Raw genomic sequence first — 17,590 nt, forward strand, 5'->3', positions numbered from 1 at the left:
GAAGCTAGAGCAAATACCTAAGCCATTACTTTCTCTTTCCATTAAACACTTACTTGCAAACACACACACACAAGCATACTGATTTCAATGGATAGGGAGTAAGGTAAAAGAACCAAAAAGATGCTGAAGTACTTAAACTCACCTTGATGCTGCAAAGAAGCTTGTGACCTGATAACCAAAACTGGCATAGTACGCATGTTCCATAATAGCCATCAGCTGGACACAGTTATATCCTATAAAAAACAAAGAAATAAAAAAACAAACAAGCCCCTGCCTTAAGGGTTGTTAAAAGATGATTCAACACCTGTAACATATCCATTCTAGGCTTCTCTCACTTTAGCTGCTTCTAACTCTAATGATTAACAACTAAAATTGAGTCTCTCTCAAGAAGTAATTCCACCTAATAGTTTATACTTACATGATCTTCCATTAAAAATGGAATGGTCAATTTGTCAAGTGATCTACATATGATTAGGTGTATTGAACCTCTCAGATTTAGAAAGCAGTAAGTGTTATGCAAATATAATCTTAATTTAACTTCAGAATATTAACTACGCCAATCTGCATGTCCTGCACTTTTGCTTAACTTTTGACACTTGCAGTCAGGGCGTTTGGGGGTAGTCACTGATTACATCTACTATACCTTATGCCCCGTGGAATCTTTTTTCACCACTTCAAAAACATTCTTCTTCCAAATTTAATGATTTTATTGCCCCTCTACAAGAGTCTTTCAAGAAAAACAAAACACAGAAGTAATGTGTTTTTCATTCTGAGTTTACCAAAGAACGAAGGTAGTACAGGAGGGTAGGAGATATGCTGTCTCTTGAATCACTAAGATAGTTCAGTGCAGTATTAAAGGAGGAAAATTTAAAGGGAAAAAACCATACTAATGGTGAAGCCACAGTAGTGGCCACACATCTTAACTAAAGTTATCTTTAATATCAGTAAATGCCCCAGATAGCTAGCAAGTAAGGGCTATTAGCAAAAAGTAACCTTCAGGTTTAATTTACAGTCTGTTCAGACTCCCACCACCACCACTTCTCTTTAGTTTAACCGAAGTCTTCACTTCATTCTTTAGTTTAGACAAGATACTGGTTTCTTTTTTATTGTTCTTTTTAAATTTCACAGCTATAAAAGAGCTATTATTAGAAGACAATTAGCATGAGCTCAGCAATTTGTCAGATTCATTGCTGTTTTACAATTCAGGCTCATTGCACTTATTCTTATTTACAGCACTTTTATAAATAAATGGCAACATAGCATCAAATTAATCTCATTCGATTTGCTTGCTATTTATTTTGCTATTTGTCATGCACATATTTCTACAAACTATTAATATTGTAGCATTCTTACATACTGATGTCTTTAAGCTTGTCCTAACAAGTAAGATATTCCAAAACCAAATCAAACATCCTCTAAAAATACATTAAAAAAAAAGACTTACCTTAAATAAACACTGTGGGAATTAAGAACAAACATTATCTGTTATTTCTGTATACCCTACCTAAACTTCATATTGCTTATAATTTGTGGTATATCAGTCTTTTCATGACATTTCTCCTCCCCAAAGAAAAATCTGTAGGTAAAGCAGAAAGCTTTCTTAATTCTGTTACACATATTAACCTCCTGGAATGACTGAAATTCTTTGGCAGTAGAGAAAGTCACAGATGCATAATGTGGAATCCAGATATACTTTTTGTTGAGGGCCTCCAGACGTGCAAACTCCCTCATCTCCCCTGCAAGCTCAACTTTATTGAAAGGCAAAAGCCACATTCTGTGAAAAACTGACTCAACAAGTAAACCTACAAGAAAAACGTATGGCTTCTTCAGGCACTCTGATTTGAAAAAAAAAAAAAAAAAAAAAAATTACACTACACATAAGCACAGCCACCATCCACATAGCTATCAGCCATGGATGTCACAGTTATTTTACAGCTGAGTGTAACAAAACCTATTTCATCACAGGGCAGTAAAAGCCACCAAGTTCTAATATTGTCCATTACAGAAACAGTGCAAGACACCACAGGGAAAAAATAATTATCAAATAGAAACCGAGGTGAACAGGTTTGCTATTCATCCTGAGATAATCATGCCAGCTGTTTCTTTCATACATCCCTCCAATATACTAGAAGATCTTTTCTCAAAGAGGATTTCTCACATTTAACATTTCCATCTTCTGACACTTCATAGCCACTGTTCAGGGATAAAAAAATTAGCACGCTTATTCTGACAAACAGAAAGGGCAATCCTTTCTATCCAGATATTTTTTTGTCTTTCCTTAGAATCTTGATATACATTAGTAGAATCAATTAAGAACACAGTATTTTCTAAAGACTATCTCACAAAAACAAGTCCTTTTTTGAGTGGAAAGCAAACCATGCAGAAAGCAAGTTGCCCTGCAACATTTATCTAGGCATTTGCAATCACATTTTACTTAATCTGTGGAACAGATTTCGATTCACATATCGTATTTCAGTCTATGTTTCTTTTCCATAGGTTTTACTTGTTTATAATTCTTGCTGCCCTAAGAATCTATTTTTATAGTACGTGTAATCTGAAAACACAGAAAACCTATATACACTTGATAATTATCTTTTCTAATATGAGCACAGGCACATAAAAATTTTATCTCTGCAAGTATCTCTTAATACTTACCAAGATCCTTTATTCTAGGTAGTACATTGTATGTGAAGTTTTTGTAAGAAGCTACCTTCCCTTCTGGGGAAGCAATCCCCACATGAGATTCATAGATTCTTAGGCTTTTTAATCTCTTGGGGGAAGGATACTTATGCTGCAAGGAAAAAAAGTTATCTTTAGGATACAACAACTTAGAAGCATTATCACAATCACATTATTTGCACAAGATAAAAAACAATTTAAGGTTTGGTTTGGTTTGTTTTTCCTCTAAGAGCATGAATATCTCAGAAGTAATTAAGCATTCTAAACTGTTAAAGCAAATATCTATTTCAAATCAACAGTCTTCATGAACAAGAAACTGGACATCTGTGATTCAACACTTTTCATATATCCTTTTTAAATTACACTGAAGTGTACAAACTTATAGCAGCCATTATACTATAAAGTTCTTCTGAATGACTACGAAACTTTTTGAAAATAAAAGACAACAGAAAGATAGGTTTTTATTTTTTAAGCATACCTGCTTTTCAGAGGTATTTGTATTTGAAGTTGCTCTGTCTTCTCCAAGCTAAAATTTATAAATATTTTAGTTCTAAAGAACACAATTCCACAGCACAGAATCATCTATATTCCAGTTACTTAGGATTAAAAAAAAAAACCCAACCCAAACCTCAAGTCTGTAGGTGAGTACACAGTATTTCTAGATGGGTGAAAATATTTAAAGAACACAGAGGCAACTGAAGTTCATCACAAAACCTCTTCCTTACACTTGAAGAGCTTCCTTCATCAGGATTTTACTTTTTAAAACAAAAGTCTTGTCTGAAGAAACTTAGGAAAACCTACCTATTTTCCCCAAAAAGTTTTTTCTTTTCCTCCCTCTCCCAAACAAAAAAAAGTTATTTGTTAGTTTAATATTCAAGTGAAATTTTGAGAACTTGAAAAGTTAGAACAAAACCAGTAAAAAACCACACATATATGAACAGAAATTAAAGGGACAATTTGAAGAACAAGAAGTTCTGGCTGAGGTTTGTTCTCCATTTTACTTCCACTGGGTACCTCTCCTATTCATAAGAGAACTTTTTTTTTTTTTTCCTGACTTAACTCAGTAAGGCCTTGTCTGCACGCTAAATGTTCTCTCCTCCTTTTTACTCTAGGTCATACAGGTCATTGCATTTCCAATTACCTTCCCATTCCTCCTCTTATAGAGGATCTAGGTGACTCACAGCACCATAGATACAGTGTATATCACTAAATTCATATGAACTATACACCTAAATAAGAGTTACTGTAGATTATGTAACAATTTATTTTTTAAAGAGATTTTCCATGTGAGTTATGCTTTCTCTGTCAAGCAGACGCTTCATAATTTGAGGTGGGTGCTAAAATTTAACTCAAAACAGAGGTTGCAGCACCTCTAATACAGAATACTTCATACCATTTTTTAGCGAAAACACCAAAAAGCCTAATAATATGAAATAACATCACTCAGTCTGACTTCATATAGCATTAACTTATTATTGGAGTACTGAACTTTGTATTCGTGGCTAAATTTTAAAGCCAATTCTGATAATTCCTTGCTCTCCTCTGTACCAGGAAGGGCCACCCAGTCCTGGAATAGTTATCAAGCTTGTGTAGCATGTGGGAAGCCAAGTTTAAAATACCACTTTAATGGGTAGCTATATTTTATATACTCCATGGGAGACTGAAAAAGTAGCTCAAAAACATCCATCGTTGAAGTCACTTGTTTCTGTCAAAGCCATGAATTAAAACCCATCACTTCTTAGGTAGCTACTTTAACCACTTTACTCTTTTTGTGGAACAATTATTTTCCTTTTTTTTTTCTTCCAAGCAGAAATACAAGATGACATGATACATGCTTTTATACACCTTTTGAAAATAATATTTAAGCCTTACTATATATGATTGTGGTGGATTCCAGTGTACCCAATCGTAATTTACTTTGTCTTCATCACGGACTACGTATCTTGCCCAAGGTGAAATACGATAGAGGAGTTCGCCATTTTGAGCACGAATCACCACCTATAAAATAACCGCAACATATGCATGCAGTCACATATAATTCTATAACACCTCCTATATAAACCACAGCAGAGAATGAAATAGTATGCTACTCAGAAATTTAATTTAGAGAACACACGCAAATATACAATGCAAGTCAGGACAAGGAAGGATGACCCTGTTCACAGAGATGATTTGCAAAGGGATAGCAAACCAGACATGTCAGACACAGGAGTGATGTTCACAAGCAGAAGCTGAAAGGTGAGGATATATATGTAAGCTTCATGTAAGTAATAGGAGAAAGAGCCTTCCAAAATGGATTACTGTTAGGTGCCCTAATTTCTCCTGTCATTGCTACTTCCCCACCACATTCTTATAAATTTAAATAGACATGCAGTATAATGTCATCAAGATGAGAACTGTGATTTGTTTACTTGGTAAACAATCTAGTGAGCCAATTTTAATACCTTAATTCCCTCTTCCTTTTAACACTGAGTCCTGACCGATATCAAATAGACCAGAACCACAGATCAACACAAGCAGCACAGGATGGCTTTCAGCTCAAAAGGTGGCAAAAGAGTAAAATTTAAATTCCTGGGTTTCTTCTGCTGCCTTTCAGTTTCTCCAGATGCCTTCATCATTCTAATGATAAAAAAGTATTATCATCTATTTCACTTTCCATATTTAGTTTCCTCTATTTTATAACGAGAGATTAAAAAGGACCATTCTTTTCAATTCCTTCAAAAAGCTCATAAAACTTCACCAGAAAGAGTGACCAAACTCAACCAACCTAGGAACTCTTTTAGAGTATTATGATTTTACACAGCAAAAGCAAAATTAAAATAATTACTAGGATAATGTTGTACCAGGACCTTGCAGAAGACATTGCATTTGAGAAATTGGTGATCTTGAACAGGCAATCTCTGCTTTATTGAGTAATTAATGTAATCTGTAACTTATCAAATACCCTTGGGAAAGGGTATGAGAATTAAGGAGTGGAAGGTAGTGGTGTTGACTGGGAGAGTGTTGCACATTTAGGAGCTAGGGAAAACAAGTCTGTGCTGTGCTGCACATGTTCCCTGGCTGCAGGACAACCTCAGCCATCTCAGCGTAACAGAGGGACCTGCAGGCAGCTCTCCCGTGGTACCGGTGACTATACCACCCACATGGCCTTGCCTTTGTCTAAAAGTGCAGCAAAAAATTCTCATAAGAACATGCTTTAGGAGTAGAGTTGTTTTCATGTAAGGGAATTAGATACTAGCTTGAATAACCAAAACAGAGAGCTTCTCTCTAAGGACAGAATCTGGTCCACACAGAATGCCATGTGAAAATCTACCAGGGCACTGTCTGCCACACTAATGCAGGGTGCCCAGGATTTGAAGGTGACTTGCTCACTATCAGTATTCCTCCTCTTTTTCCATCTAATTAAAGCAGTTATCCTATGAAGCCAACTGTTGTCAGGCCTTTCTTCCTGATATGAATAAAGAACCTTTCTATCCCTCTCACCCCACCCCACCTCCCTCCTTCCTCAGGGCAGAACAAACAGCAGCACTCTGGTTTTCCTTGGTATTTTGGCTTCCATTAAAACAATAAGACAAAGGGTTTGCAAATTTAAAACCCAGAAATGTATGAGTGAGTGAAGTCCTGAAATTCTTCATTCTGCTGTTACTAAGAAGTTGATGCTTTTTTTTTGTTTGACTGTTGGTTTTGGGGGGCTTTTTTTTTTTGCGGTAAGAAGAGGTATGAACACCATAAAAAGCCTCAAATAAAGAAGGAGGGGTCTTGAACTTTTTTTTTCCTTCCCTTTTTTATTAAAAAAGGGACTTTTCTTTGCTCTCATTTCCTAACAAGTAATCTGGAAGAAGACAATTATCAAAGAATTGCCTTTTCAGCTGTGGCAAGCATCTTTCATTACTTTGATAGATTGCCTGTATCCTTAACATAAGCACAGGAGAAAGTAAAGTGAAAATATGTATGCACAGTAGGTTAACGGAAGCTGGTAAAGCAAGGAAGTACAATTGCTGTGTCTCTCAGTGTATATTATTATAACTCTGAGAACTCAAACCAGGTTTTGGAAGGAGGAGTAATTAAGACTAAACACCGAATCAGAAAAAGCTAAGAAAAAGTTATTGAAAACAGTGTAGAGTTGCATGGAAAGTTTCTTCTGTTAACTTCGCTAGCAAAGCCGGCCAAAAAGGTACTTCTGCAAATTATATCAACACTATGAAGATGCTCCTGCCCCATAGCATTGACAAGTTGCAGGTTACTCTTAAAATAAAAATTATCTCTTCTTTCTGATATCATACTTCTGATGATGCTATTGTTTTATTAGTTTGTCCTAATTTACCCATCACAGAAATAAGATAATTGCTGCATATAATAACCACACCTAGCTATTCATGTTAGCATTCCTTTTTCTCTAATATTCTAGTGTAATTTATATTACATAGGCTTATGAAGGATGGGCACATTTTAATTTAAGAAATATGAGGTAATTAACCTAAATTAAGAATATTATTTAATTAGATGTAGTACTGGTTTAATCCAAAAATGATACTGGGGGGAACTTCATTTATTATGAAATACAAAAAGCAGTCAAGCATACTCTTTAATTTAATCCATTAAGCGATTAAAAACACTTTAAAAATATATTAGAAACATATTTAGATAAGCAGCCAGTTATTTCACTTTAACCCATACTTGTACAGTTATGTTGCACATGTTGATTAACCATATCTCTGCATCCCATTCTTCTGACATCACATAAGAACTTCTGTTGTTCTGTAGTCACTCAACTCAAATTGACCATATTTTCCCGCATTTCCAAGGCATCAGTGCACTTGATAAACAAAATGACTTCTGAAAAACTGGTTAAAGTACTAGTTTTGCTTTTATTCAAAGCATCAGGTTAAGTTTATTGGTTAGACTTTTCAGGAACTGAGAGACTGCTACAGAACTTGTACAAGCTCCTACCAACTTTCATAGCCAGATTCTAAAAGCTACAACTAAAACATTCAAGAAGCAGAGGCATACCTGGATTTGTCATATAATAGTAACAATGTAGAACCATAAACAGGTGGTACTGATCTACCACTTTCTGCAAGCTTTGGGTTTACACACTTAAGTCTTATTTGGGGATTTCATTTTTATTTTAAAACTTAACTTTCAGTTTTATTATGTGAAGATACAACCTCCCATGTTCTAAAGAAAAGGATATCCAACAATGTGTCATACAATTTAACTATGCAAATATCAGAAAATTTTTAAAAGTGGGGGGGAGCACTTAATTTAAACAAGTATTCAGAAAATTTATTTGTTGCCTTCTTCACAGTGTAGGTCTTCTTAAGGAAGATTTTCCAAATATATCCAGCCATGGTTGTAACTGGATGAACCTCAACACAACAGTAGAAACCTCAATTTTGCTCATGTGTTGCTGTCATTTTTGACCATCATGAGCTGTGCACAGAGAAAGCATAGTCAAGGGGAACATAGCTAACAAAAAAAGGAATCATTACAACACCAAAGCTGCTGAAGTTGAATCCTGTTCTTCTCTGGCTTACAAGAACATAATCAACATAGTTACCTTAGACCTCTACCAAGTGATCCCTAACAATTTCAATTTGCTATGCTTGCTTAACCCTTTTCTTAATTTTATGTGAATCCTTCCCTTAATTACCAAGCTCTATTCTCAATCAACTTCTTATTCCTCTCTCCTAATACTGTAAAAAGTTGATTAATAAGTTACAAGTAGAAAGACTTCAGATATTTTCTAAAGTTTCTTGATACAGAACTCCTATACCATCATGCTTAGCTGAGGCAAAAAACACTGCAAGAAGTTGAACAGCACCTCAAACCAAATAGCAGTTCAGCCCAAGACTGAAAAAAATAACTAACGGAAACGGTCCAACAGCTTTTATTCCCATATTTGCTTTGGCATTTCTTCAAACAATTAATTATAAATAGTTAAAAGTTGTAATATAAAGAGTAATAAAGCACACACATAAAACTGAAAGACAGATAAACAACTCTTGCTCCACTCATCCCAAACTATTATTATTTGTGGTCCATTCTTTGCTGTGTTCAGATATAAAAAGTAGCTGCCATATATATACTCTGCATCTGCTGCTACAGGTTATATATGCATAAAGAATATTGAATATAGTCACTACACAGCCCTTTTGACAACGTACCTAAGAGTCTTTGACAGATACTGTACTTTTGCTCCAAATATGCTTTTACTCATTTCAAACTAATTCTTAAAAGTTATGATGCATAGTCTAAGCTAGCTACCATTTAGTTCATCAACTTTTTATAGCTGAGTTAACACTAATTAACTCAATCTTCTCTAAATAACATATATAAAAATCATTATGTTCATTCAATAGGCTTCTTCAAACTGGCCTTGGGATTTACCTACTTCATTTTTAAGAGGTATGTCCCTGTTCTTTCCTTAAGGTATATGAGGAGGCACGTCATACCATTTGATATAAACACTACAGCCCCCATTAAATAAAGCTTTAAAAATGCATACTACTATAGCATGAAATGCATTTGTTAAGTAGACCAAGCAAACTGGCAAAAGTTTAGCCTCTAATCACAACTAACCTGTTTCTTTTACACTCATTTTAGCTTTAGTTAAAGAAAATCCTAGGTAAAAATAGTCACTGTATCTTTTATTCTATTATCAGTTTTTTTCACTTTTGCTGGCTTCTAGGAACATATAACAGAGCATACATCTTGCTGCCTTTTAAGTACATAATGGAGAATACAGAGAAGTTTGCTAGAAAAATCATAGTTAAACTTAGTCATCACATGTAATAAACAATCAGGCATGTACACAGAAGTTCTGCAGTAGGCATTTAATATGCATAATATGTACCAAACAGCCCTTTGTCACTAATATGTTTTCATATTACAGTTATGTACCCACATTACAGCTTACCCTTGGCTTTCTTCAGCTTTGTGATTTAAGTCACCTTTTAAACAAAAAGCAGCATGAGCTATGTAAAATTGTCAGGGAGGAGAAGCAGTGCTGGTCACTACGGAAAACACTCCAACAAGAGGACAAGTGCAGCAGGGGGAAAGGAAATCCAAGTTTCCTAGACAAAATAATACCTCCTCCTCAGTTTGTGTTTGAACTGTTAAGAAACAGCCAAAACTAAGTTAAGAAGAAAGAAATCTACATATCAAAAGTGTTACATTTACACTGCACAAATTTAGGACAGAAAAGCAATGACAAAACACAGATGAAGAGAACTTGCCACCATCTACATTAAACATCTCTGTCAAGCATAAGACAGAGCAGTATTTTACTATTAAACTGCATCATACATGGGCAACGTGACTATTTCTTTTTTGCTTTTGTGGACAGGAGGAAGTATCTTACAACAGCTAACCTATTTAGAGCTCTGAACGAAAATGTCTTTTATTCCCTACTTCCCCATAGCTTCCAAGTTGGCATACCCATTGGAAATTTCTAAACACAAGATTCTGGAAAATTCAAAGTTAGTCATGCAGAATTCGCCTCCATGAACACTAGATCTCCAGCTCACCTGAAGAGTTCTGGGTTTTTTTCCCTCCTCTAGTGGTAAATACATTCACACAATAATATGTAAAATCTCAAACCCCTTGATGAACTTTGAATGTGTCCTTGTTTCACCTGGGATGGAGTTAATTGTCTTCCTAGTAGCTGGTACAGTGCTATGTTTTGGGTTCAGTATGAGAAAAAAGTTGATAACACACTGATGCTTTCAGTAGTTGCTAAGTAGTGTTTAGACTATAGTCAAGGATTTTTCAGCTTCTCATGCCCAGCCAGCAAGAAAGCTGGAGGGGCACAAGAAGTTGGCACGGGACACAGCCAGGGCAGCTGACCCAAACCAGCCAAAGGGGTATTCCATACCATGGGACATCACGTCTAGTTTAGGAACTGGGAAGTGGGGGCGGGGGAATCGCCACTCGGGGATTAACTGGGCGTCTATCAGTGGGTGGTGAGCAACTCCACTGTGCATCATTTGTATATTCCAATCCTTTTATTATTACTGCTGTCATTTTATTAGTGTTATTATCATTATTAGTTTCTTCTTTTCTGTTCCATTAAACCATTCTTATCTGAAACCATGAGTTTTACTTCCTTTCCTGGTTTTCTCCCCCATCCCACTGGATGGGGGCAGGGGGAGTGAGTGAGTGGCTGTGTGGTGCTTAGTTGCTGGCTGGGGTTAAACCATGACAGAATGTCACATGATTCTGCCTTCCAAGAGAAATATCAGTATAAATACATGTAAATAAATGGTCTCACACAAATAAGCAAGAATGTCAGAAAGACAGAATGAAAACATCCTTCAGAATTTGACATTAAAAAGTCAATTTACTCTAAAAATGTACATGGCACAGATATACAATTCATATAAGCACAGTTGTAAAACAACAGAAAGTGAAGAGCTTAACCTAAACTGCTCAGCTTTTGTATGTGAAGGTTATGTATACATGTTTTCTTTGCATTTTCCATTCTAGGGATGTTGGGTGTATTTTCAACATTTGACTGAAAAGTTTAGCACACTTGAGGTCTAGCATCTGAAACTGCTGTAATTAATGTGGTGGATTTCATAGATGAGTCCACCCAAGGTAGTGAAAACACATCCTGGTAACCTGAGGTTTAAGGCATGAATGCTGCTGAAGTCATCAATTTTGAAGTAACAACTTTCAGATTTGAATAAAAATCACTACAAAACTGAAACATATAGCTGTAATAAGAGCAAACATTTTGCCAACAATGGCTGTCTTTGAACATATGTAAAAACTGGTGTGCAAAGGTGAATTCCAATTTTCAAAGTGCTGGACTGCTGGAAGACACAGCAGGACCTAAATCTCACAAGAACAGTAGTATCAAAGTGACAATGTGTTCCATGTCTGTCCCCACTAGACTATAGGGAATTTATGAAATGGGGAGTAAACTGTAGGATAAAACTAAGTACAGTGTTTACAGGTCTGCTTTGATGATGTTTAAGACTCTCAAAAGTAGTTTGTTACAGTTAAGGAGAAACCATCACTCTGAGGGCAGTCTAGTGTCATCACAAGAGGCAGTAAACACATTGGAGCAATTCAGAAGCTGAAATAGGTTTCTTTTAATTTAATCGTGCTTCCAATGCAGGACAAGTGAGATTCAGGAGGTTTGATTTTCAGACATATTGAAAATTTTCAAGACTCTTGGGTATCCCACTATTCTGCCTTGGGACAGCCTAGCATGGGTCTTCCATATCACCTACAGCACATCTGCCAACACCTCCTGGATGTTTCAGGGCATTTAAAGGAAAACTCTGCACTTATGTTCAAGCAACTTCCAACCTACTGTGACTCAGTGAAATTTGTTGGCTTTTTATGAACAGAAACCAGACATTTTTTTCTTAAAATTAACTATACCAATACAGTTTTGCAAGTCTGACAACTTTAAAAGTTTAGTCACAAATACCAATTTAGATAAAACGTAAACCCCTGTGTAAAATAGAGCTTAATGTGGAGGTGCTGTTATGACAGATGAAACTGTAGTAACAGGCCACAAACCACCATGTTTAAAATTCATGTTTACAAATATCCCCCTTTCTTTCTGTTTGCCTACCTTCACCTTCATATCAGCTTCATTTGGCTACCTCTTCTTCCAGTGTACACATACATAGATCTTCAGAACAGTGTGGGAAGATAATTCAAATGATAGCTACATACAAGATCAGACAATTTCTCTGCCCAGCGTCCAGTCCTTTAGCTTTCAGTTCCTGCATCTAAAGCACACTTTAATTCCATGCGTGAGCACTGTATTCAATTATGATGTGTTCCCCTATGCCATCTGCTTCTGTTTCCACTGATGATGATACAAAGTCAAATATTAGAAATAGAAGCCATACCATCTTGATGATAATTCCTTATTTTTCAGATATTTTCAGCATGTGCTGACTTTTTTTTTTAAAGAATAAAGAATTAAGACTGATGTTTTTGTGGTTCAGAAAATTTGTTATATAGTGGTTTGCCATTTATACTTGAGTTGGGGAGAGGAAAATGAAGAGGTGATATCTAGATAACTGATGAATATATGCAAGCCAATAAACTGCTCTGAAACACTGTATTATTTCATTACTTTAATAGTTTGAAAGCACTTGGAATGATTGTTGGTATATGTGGCTTTTAATACAACGATGAAATTAAATTGGCCATCAAACCAACAACAGCCAACATAATGAGGGAATGGACTAGCTTTAATATAAATATGGAAATGTCGGTGACTTGTTATTTATATAAGGACAATAAGCTATTATCTCAATATTTTATAATTTATAGTATTTCATTAGCTTCATATTTATTCATTTCTGAGACAAGATTATCCAAATCTAGTAAAAGCTACAAGAACACAAGTGGAAACACCACCTCACCTCAATAACATGCACCTTATTTACAAGTATGTTCAACCCCAAACCTAAAAGCATGACAGGATTAGGTCTTAAAGACTCTCTAGGAAGTTTGTTAGTTATACTGCAGTAACATAACCAAGTTTTTCCACTACATGAAATTTATTGGAAATTAAATATCAAAGTATTCCCCTCCCTCAGTTGTTCTAAGAGGGCATGGAGAAGAAAAATAACTGCTTGTACACCAAGAGGGTGTTTTTTTTTTTTTAGTACAATATACACTGTAGACAAAGAAAAGTTTACATTTTTACTTTTGCAAAAATAGGGTATCAGAAAAAGCACTACAAATTTACAAGAATACAAATGAATCTGAACCAATTAAAGTTAATCTCTCCAAAACTTTGTACTTCGGACATATTGCTGCTGTAAGAAAACCTGGTCTTAGGTTTTATTTCATAAATGCAGTTCAGTTTCAAAGACAGTTCCTGCATTCAAGTCACTGATAAAATCCTGCTATAAGATACTACTTTTTTTCTTAAATTTGTCATCCTTTCCTCAACCCCCTTAAGCTGCTATAGAATCAGAGAAGTGAAGCTTTACTATCAGCTGAAAATGCCTTTCCCTGTACACCTTAGGTGTGTACTTTTCTTCCACAAACTGTATCCAATCCTGAGTTTAGCACCCAGGAGAGAATACACAGTTCTGATGATCTTTTGCCAATGGATGATATAAATTAAGCCCATTTACAAAAGTAAATAAAAATCACATCACCACCCCTGCCTTCCCCACGCACACAGGGGAAACCACATGGCAACTATTACCATCCTCTTTCTGCAGGTCATATTGGTTTGAGAGAGAAGCATAGAGTCTAGAGGCAATGTTTTTGTATGTTTGTTTTTTAATACACAGGACCACAGCAGAACACTTTCCAGTAAGGTAATGCAACCTGCTGTAGAACCCAGGACCAGAACTCAGAGTTCCTTGTCTGACAGTTTACTTTAAAGAAGATTTAGACAAAACCCCAAATATTTGGGATAGAACAGCACTGTTAAGAGCTTTATTCTGGAATTGTCTCATTCAACCTGGTAGATTTTAGAAAACAGATAAAACATTCCCCTCTTTAATAGCCTCAGAAATAGAAGGCAAGGAATGAAGAAGAAAATGCAGCTTCTTCATTAGGGTCCTACTCTTGCTACTGCACAGCCCTGCCTAACAAAGCTCAGGAGAAACAGCAAGGAAGAAAAGGGATCAGAAGTGGTTCAACACTTCAGCTTCCCCTAGCCAGGAGTACCTTCCCAAATGGACCCTCCACCCAAATGAGTGGGGGAAGAGGCACGGAAAAAAGGAGATCTTTCCAGAAGTCACCTGCCACTGAAAAACTTCACCATACTCTATTCCTAACACCCCAAATAACCAAGAAATCAAGCATATCTGTCAAGGTGCTTGCAGTCACTGAAATTATTTCCTAACCAGTGAATTGAGTATAAACCTTGAAAGTCTCTGAAAGAATGGACAGCGTGGGGCTTCTGCCAGGCTATTCTCCTTCCTGAACTGCAAACTGGTTACACTGGAAAGAAAAAGCAATAGAACACACTAATCACATTACTCCAAGTCTCCCTTTCTCTAATTTTTCTTTCCCTCATCAATATAAGATTACTGTCAAAATTAAGTCAGTCAAGACAAAGCTGTCTGGTTTATTTGGGTTTTTTCTTCCAAGCAATTTTCTGGCAAAGAAAACTGTTAAAGGGACAAGCATTTAAATCAAATACTGGAAAAAATACTCCTTAGCTATCAGACACATAGTAATACTTCTCAGGTGGTTTATATTTTTAACAAAGTTCTGCAGAGGAATCTGTGTGGTTCAGAAGCCACTGGGAGAGGGGTCTTTGCTGTGCAGATTATTTTCCTGTAAATATATCATGACATCAGATATTAGACTCTAAACTTATTAGGGATAGTAAGTATTTGTTCACAATTCTCCCTTCTTCCCCCTCCCTTCTCCCCCAGGGAAAGAAAATAAATTTAAAACAAGCAAACAAAAAAAACCAAGATACAAAAGAAGCAAAACCCTACCTTCAAAGCCAAGTCATGAAGCCATGCCTTGATTTTCCAAAAGAGGGAGATATAGCTCCATTTGTGAATTAAGCATTTCAATTTCAGTGAAGAACATAATAACATGTTTAACTACTTTACTAGATCAGATTAAAAAGGAAATCTTTTGCACTTTTTTCTATTTCCATGCTTCTCTTGGAAAACTAAGAGAAATTAGTAAATACTAACAAAAATACAGAAAATACTATAATATCTATCTAAACATAAAAAATTCAAAAGATGGAGACAGTTGCCTAGTATTATAAAAATATCTATCTAGACAGAGATAAAAATGCCATAGGAAAATCAAACTGTTAAAATCCAGGAAACCATAGGAGAGTTGTTAAAAATGAAAGCAGAATCACATGGAAACATTCCCAATAGATTTCAACAGGCACAAGTGTAGAGACAATACTTCACTTAATCATCATGAACTATCCTAAAAGCACATGGATTTCTACAGGAAGAAACAACAGGCTTTATAACTGTTAGCTACACAAAGGTGGCATTATTAGGTATTGAGGGACAACCAGTTTATTTTTAAAAAAGGAAAACACAACATGTATCTATGCTGTAGGACAGCATTCAAACTTTCCTTTCCATCTAGAATCCAGATTCTGAGAACCTTTTCCAAAACTCAAATTAATAAGTCAAAGGCATACTGGAATCTCTAAAATACACAGTTCAAGAAATGCTTTTTTCCCCCCACTTCGACTTAACCAGAGTCAAGTTACTATAACAACAGTGATGTAGTTCAAAGACTATACAAATTTGTATGCATAATATAAAAGCATTCATATGTGTATTATGTAACTGAGAGGCTTGGGGTACAAAAGCATAGTTTTAAAAAGCAACTATAATAATAAAGCACATTACCCACAATAAGTGCAACTTAGAGTTGTTTCAAGCCATGTCAAGTAGAAAGGAAGCTGCTGAAGTATGTAATAGGGGCACCCAAGCATTAGGTATTACTTATCCTCAACTATAAAGCGTTTGTATAAAGGACAACTGCTGCATAATACACCTTCCAGTCAGGTGGTTGTGGCATAGCATGCTTACTTTTTGATGCTCCCATTCAGGGCTGTTTCAAACTGACAGCAAAACATCTTTTGGGGATGACTCAGATCACACTCAAAACCACTTCCTGCCACATACTCCCACAGTGTCTTGTAACTGAGTAGCCTACAACCCCAAATGGTCCTTCCACTGTCCTCTCCCTCCTGTTGCTGTTGTCTTCCTGCCCAACAACTCAAGAGTCCCTAACACCTTAGGTCACACTATCTTTGGTGAATAATAAAACGGTGCAGAGAATCAACAGTTTGACTTGATCTTAAAGGTCTTTTCCAACCTAAACAGTTCTATGACAATGTGTTCCCTCTGTTCTGAGGTCAGCCGTCATGGATGAGCTCACCTGACCCTCTCCACACATTGTTAGGTGCATTAGAATATCAGAAAGCAGTTAAGTTAAAGTAGCATACCTTGAATACTTTATCATTAATGCCTCAGAGAAGGCCTCCTCAAATAGCTCTGGTGTTGACTGCGTTGACAGCATAGATGCTATCTGACAAGACTTGGGCATCCAAGGTGTGGAATAAGTCCATTAGAATACTGAAGTTTATCTTCCACTTTCTCCTTGACCTATAATCTTTTTAACATTATAGACAAATACAGCTGAACATTAGGAAGTACATACCAGTAACTCACACTGAAGAGAGTGCCAGAAGCTTTACCTAACTAGCAGCCCTATCTTCAAAACAAAAACAATTCCACTAAAAATCACAGCCATGTTTATACATACTTAATACAGACTCTCAGACTTCAAATTCCATTTCAAAGCCCCTTTAAAATCTCTCTCCCTTTTCCTCCTAAAATCCCCCACACTTTGCTTTAACACACACCTAATATCAATTGAAACAATTAGTCTTCTATATGGATAAACTAAGAGGAAATTATTTTTCAATAGCAAAAACTCCTACCAAGGATTGTGCAATCTAAGTCACAGGAGAACCAAGCCTGCCAAAATAACTGAACAAGAATATTTTGCAGTGCTGAGCTCAGTCTGCAAAAAAGGCTCCAAAGAGCAACAGTCAACTGCATTACAATGCTTCATCACTGTTACAACCTCTCCTATGAGTCCATGAGTAGTTGCACATTGTTTACCAAATCCAAACAGGCAAAGTCAAGAGACCATTTACCACCCAATGAGATAACAACTATTCCTGCTAGTAAACCTAATCCATAACCCAGAGAAGTCTACAATAACTTGCTGAAGGATCATGGCTTGCAAATCAAGCAATGAAACATGAAGGTTATTGCCACAGATTTAACTAATGCTTTACTTCCCATTCAGCACCACTGATGTCTAGAAATATGTACGCTAGATGACTTGAGTCCTGTTCCCTAAAGTTCAAAACACCAGGAATGCCATATGTGCTCCTTCTTGCATGCAG

The 17,590-nt window shown here is 36.1% G+C and overlaps 1 protein-coding gene across 4 annotated transcripts in view; it reads right to left on the reverse strand.

Annotated features, from left to right (window-relative positions):
* Positions 1-17,590, reverse strand: part of GBE1 (1,4-alpha-glucan branching enzyme 1) — a 172,872-nt gene that overhangs the window by 99,894 nt on the left and 55,388 nt on the right. For 2 of the 4 annotated variants that reach the window (XM_075033942.1, XM_075033944.1), the window contains exons 4-7: positions 4,552-4,677; positions 3,158-3,205; positions 2,656-2,791; positions 143-233 (exon numbers count right to left, since the gene is read on the reverse strand). In XM_075033942.1, coding sequence (XP_074890043.1) covers positions 143-233; positions 2,656-2,791; positions 3,158-3,205; positions 4,552-4,677 — 401 coding nt within the window. The remainder of the gene's footprint in view (positions 1-142; positions 234-2,655; positions 2,792-3,157; positions 3,206-4,551; positions 4,678-17,590) is intronic. The other 2 variants (XM_075033945.1, XM_075033943.1) reach the window with 1 other exon arrangement.

Source organism: Buteo buteo, chromosome 8, assembly GCF_964188355.1.
Source record: "Buteo buteo chromosome 8, bButBut1.hap1.1, whole genome shotgun sequence".
Taxonomy (NCBI): Eukaryota; Metazoa; Chordata; class Aves; order Accipitriformes; family Accipitridae; genus Buteo; species Buteo buteo.